The sequence below is a fragment of the Opisthorchis viverrini genome (assembly GCF_000715545.1).
Source record: "Opisthorchis viverrini unplaced genomic scaffold opera_v5_531, whole genome shotgun sequence".
Classification (NCBI taxonomy): domain Eukaryota; kingdom Metazoa; phylum Platyhelminthes; class Trematoda; order Opisthorchiida; family Opisthorchiidae; genus Opisthorchis; species Opisthorchis viverrini.
Genome location: NW_008752194.1, coordinates 38,578 through 41,622, shown reverse-complemented (window position 1 = coordinate 41,622; position 3,045 = coordinate 38,578). Strand labels below are relative to the sequence as shown.

Here is a 3,045-nt window from a genome sequence, read left to right as displayed (position 1 = left end):
CGGTCGAGGCGTTCTTCTTTGTTCGAGATGGCCGTTCCATTCTGATGTTTGATGGTTTCACTCACAGGTGGTTTCCGGGGATTGGTCGCACGGATCAACTGAAATACTCTCCGGGCATTACCGGCTTTCTGGGCCTCTTCCATTTCTTTGACTTTCTGTGTCCACCATACTTGTCGGTCGGATCGCAAGCTAGTTATAGCCGGACGATTATTATTATTACTCAGCCTGAAAATCATACACCCTAACTCGCTGAACTGCATAAGTATCCACCATACTTCACGGTCGGATCGCAAGCTAGTTATAGCCGGACGATTATTATTATTACTCAGCCTGAAAATCATACACCCTAACTCGCTGAACTGAGTTCATAAGTATCGAATCAGTACGATTGGTGGTTGTCCTATTATTAGAAAATATAGATTAGCAACTATTTCTTTTTTATGGTTTATTTACCTTTGTACTAAGACTTTACCACTCCAGATGTCATTTCTGGCAGAGACTGCGGTGCAACTTATCGCATAAGCTACACCAAGGCCTGTCACTTTACCATACGTCAGAGACGTTAGCTTTTGCAATGTTTTCTGTCGTCCACGCACCCAACGATACCTACCACACCGCATATATGGCTATTCGATAGCTCCTATGTCGGATTGAACAACTTGTCGGTATCTCAGCCCCTATGTCTTCTTCAAGTTTAGCTACGCAGCTATGTAGCGAAAGATGGCGCAGCTGGACGATTTTCACAATCGTTTCATCATCACCATTGGAAGAAACATCAGTGTTTCACTGCCACATTCTACCATTCTGTATAATCCCGGTAGCTCAAGATTTTTCAATGAGCTACCCTCATGCCTCTGGATTGCGTGGTAGCCATGTGTCGAAAAGAGAGCACACTCGAATATTATTTGGTTTCGAAAGTTTAGTTTCAGTCCATCGGTCAGCAATCAGAGACTTTTTCCGCCCTGATTGCGTTTCGTATTGGATCGCGCATATTAGACATTCTGAACACGAGGCATCACTGGTCGCCGAGTCAAGTGTTCAGGTTGGAATGTATTTCCAAGTCCCGCTGATTATTCGCATTTGATTCGGCTGATTCACACCCACTTATTTCGCCGTCCCTCTTTGAAACACACCGTTTGAAGGATACTGCGCACTTCGTCTCCGTGGCCAAATTACATGGTACTCGTCATATGTTGATGAAAAAAAACAAAGATCGAAGTCATCATTACATTGGTACTGCCGCGAAAATGATCGTAGTTTCATGACACACGTACGTGAGCTTTCTCCACTGATTTCTTTATTCGTTCGATCCATTTTTGTGTGCGATTAACGGGTGTTCTTGGCAGCATAAAACCGGCCGGGGTTAATGTCTCGATCCAGTTCTCGGTCTGATCCTTCCGAGCCGAAAAATTACCAAGGATACACGGTTCATTAAACACCCCAAAGGCTGGTCATAAAATCGCACACAGCGTGTTATATTTGAAGTATATGCAACGACATCATGGGAATTCAGTCGCCTCCCGGACACGCCATCGGCAACCGATCCAGCGGATGCCGAAAAGTGATTGGCTTTTGGGTTCACCTTTGGGCTTGCCTTTATGCCTAGTAGGCAAGTGACCCGCTCTTCTGACCACTCACATGCGAGTCAGGCTTACTGGCCTGACTGCGAGCGATGTGGCGGCTTTAGCGTAGGAAGCAGCCTATCACATAGACATTGACCGATTCATCACGGCGTCTTAATCCCACCGGGCCAGTTCACTAGACACATCTGCCTTGCGATCAGGCTTTTGTACCAATGGCTTTGGTCACGGACCATAATCGTCGCCCTGTCCGCTTACAGGTACCCTGATACTACCCCAACCCACATATAACCATGAATTTCACACTTATAAATAACCTCATAACGCATCGGTTCTTGCGTGGTTTCACCAGCCGGGTTGTCCTACTTGCTGTCTAGAGCAGGGTGGGTAAGCGAAAACAGACTATTGTTGGAGCCACCTGTTTTCTAGCTCACATGCTTTTCCCGCTCCCCACTTCGTTAATAATTCTCTTCTTGTGGACCCATCAGTTAGGACCAATGAGTCCGATCGTGCTCCATCGGTTTTGCAGGCAACATCTGCCCATCATCCGGCATTGACATCCTCAGACAGCTCNAGAAGACAGGACAATAATCTGCTCGCGTTCTTACATTGGACTTGCTTTACATTGATATGTGCTGCATATCAGAAACAAGAATTCAAGATGCAAGCACATTGGTTGAACGAACTGCCCTATCGCTCTCTACTCGCTTCCGGCTGTGCACCTCTGGCGACTTACAGACCTCTGCTGCAGGACGTGCAGGGGTTTGTGTCGTCCTAAGTCATGGGGCGGAAGAATCCTTGCTTGACTGGATACTGTTACTAGTCACCTCTGTGCAGTTTGTCTGGCAGCGTCTGCGATGTAGCCTCACAAGCGGGAAGTTGATCGTCGTCTATGTGACTTGTGCATGTAACGCTGACACTATCAAAGAGAGTTTTCACGATGCCTCGAATATCCTGTCGGGGTGGACTGAAAGCACATACATCGTTGTGGTTGTCGGAGATCTGAATGCACAAGTGGGCAGGCTTAACGTATCTGAGACTGAATTAAGTGGTGGACATGGATTGGACTTGGCGCGTACGAACAATGGTGAGTGATTGCTTCAGCTGTGTGCTGATCGCAGTCTGTTTTAATGCATGCTAAGCTTTGAAATAACCGGAGCCGTCTGGCCACTTTGTCCAACAGCGTGCTGGCTATGAACTCGAATTGATCAAACCGGTTACGTATATCTCATATCAATAACTAACTGGCGCCCGTTCTGGAACATATTTGATTTCGACCACGTGGTCGTCTGGAATCGCCTCTCCAGGGCCGCGTAAGTTGCGGAAAGTGGCTTAGCAACTGACAAAATGGCAGTTGAACGAACTTACCATAATCGTCCTCTAGGTTCTCTTCCAAATGCTCCACCATCAAGTGTGAATTCACGCTGGGACGAGATCGCCACCTCTGCACATTTCTGGGTGTTTT

The 3,045-nt window shown here is 47.0% G+C and overlaps 2 protein-coding genes across 2 annotated transcripts in view; one reads left to right on the top strand and one right to left on the bottom strand.

Annotated features, from left to right (window-relative positions):
- T265_11609 (hypothetical protein) overlaps positions 1 to 143 on the bottom strand; it is a gene marked incomplete at both ends in the record, with an annotated part of 7,506 nt that extends 7,363 nt beyond the window's left edge. The window contains one exon of the mRNA XM_009178306.1: positions 66 to 143. Within this exon, the coding sequence (XP_009176570.1) occupies positions 66 to 143 (78 nt within the window). The remainder of the gene's footprint in view (positions 1 to 65) is intronic.
- The window catches only part of T265_15476 (hypothetical protein), a gene marked incomplete at both ends in the record, with an annotated part of 14,501 nt that extends 11,834 nt beyond the window's left edge, over positions 1 to 2,667 (top strand). Inside the window, one exon of the mRNA XM_009178305.1 lies at positions 2,227 to 2,667. Within this exon, the coding sequence (XP_009176569.1) occupies positions 2,227 to 2,666 (440 nt within the window). The remainder of the gene's footprint in view (positions 1 to 2,226) is intronic.
- Positions 2,668 to 3,045: the final 378 nt, after the last annotated feature.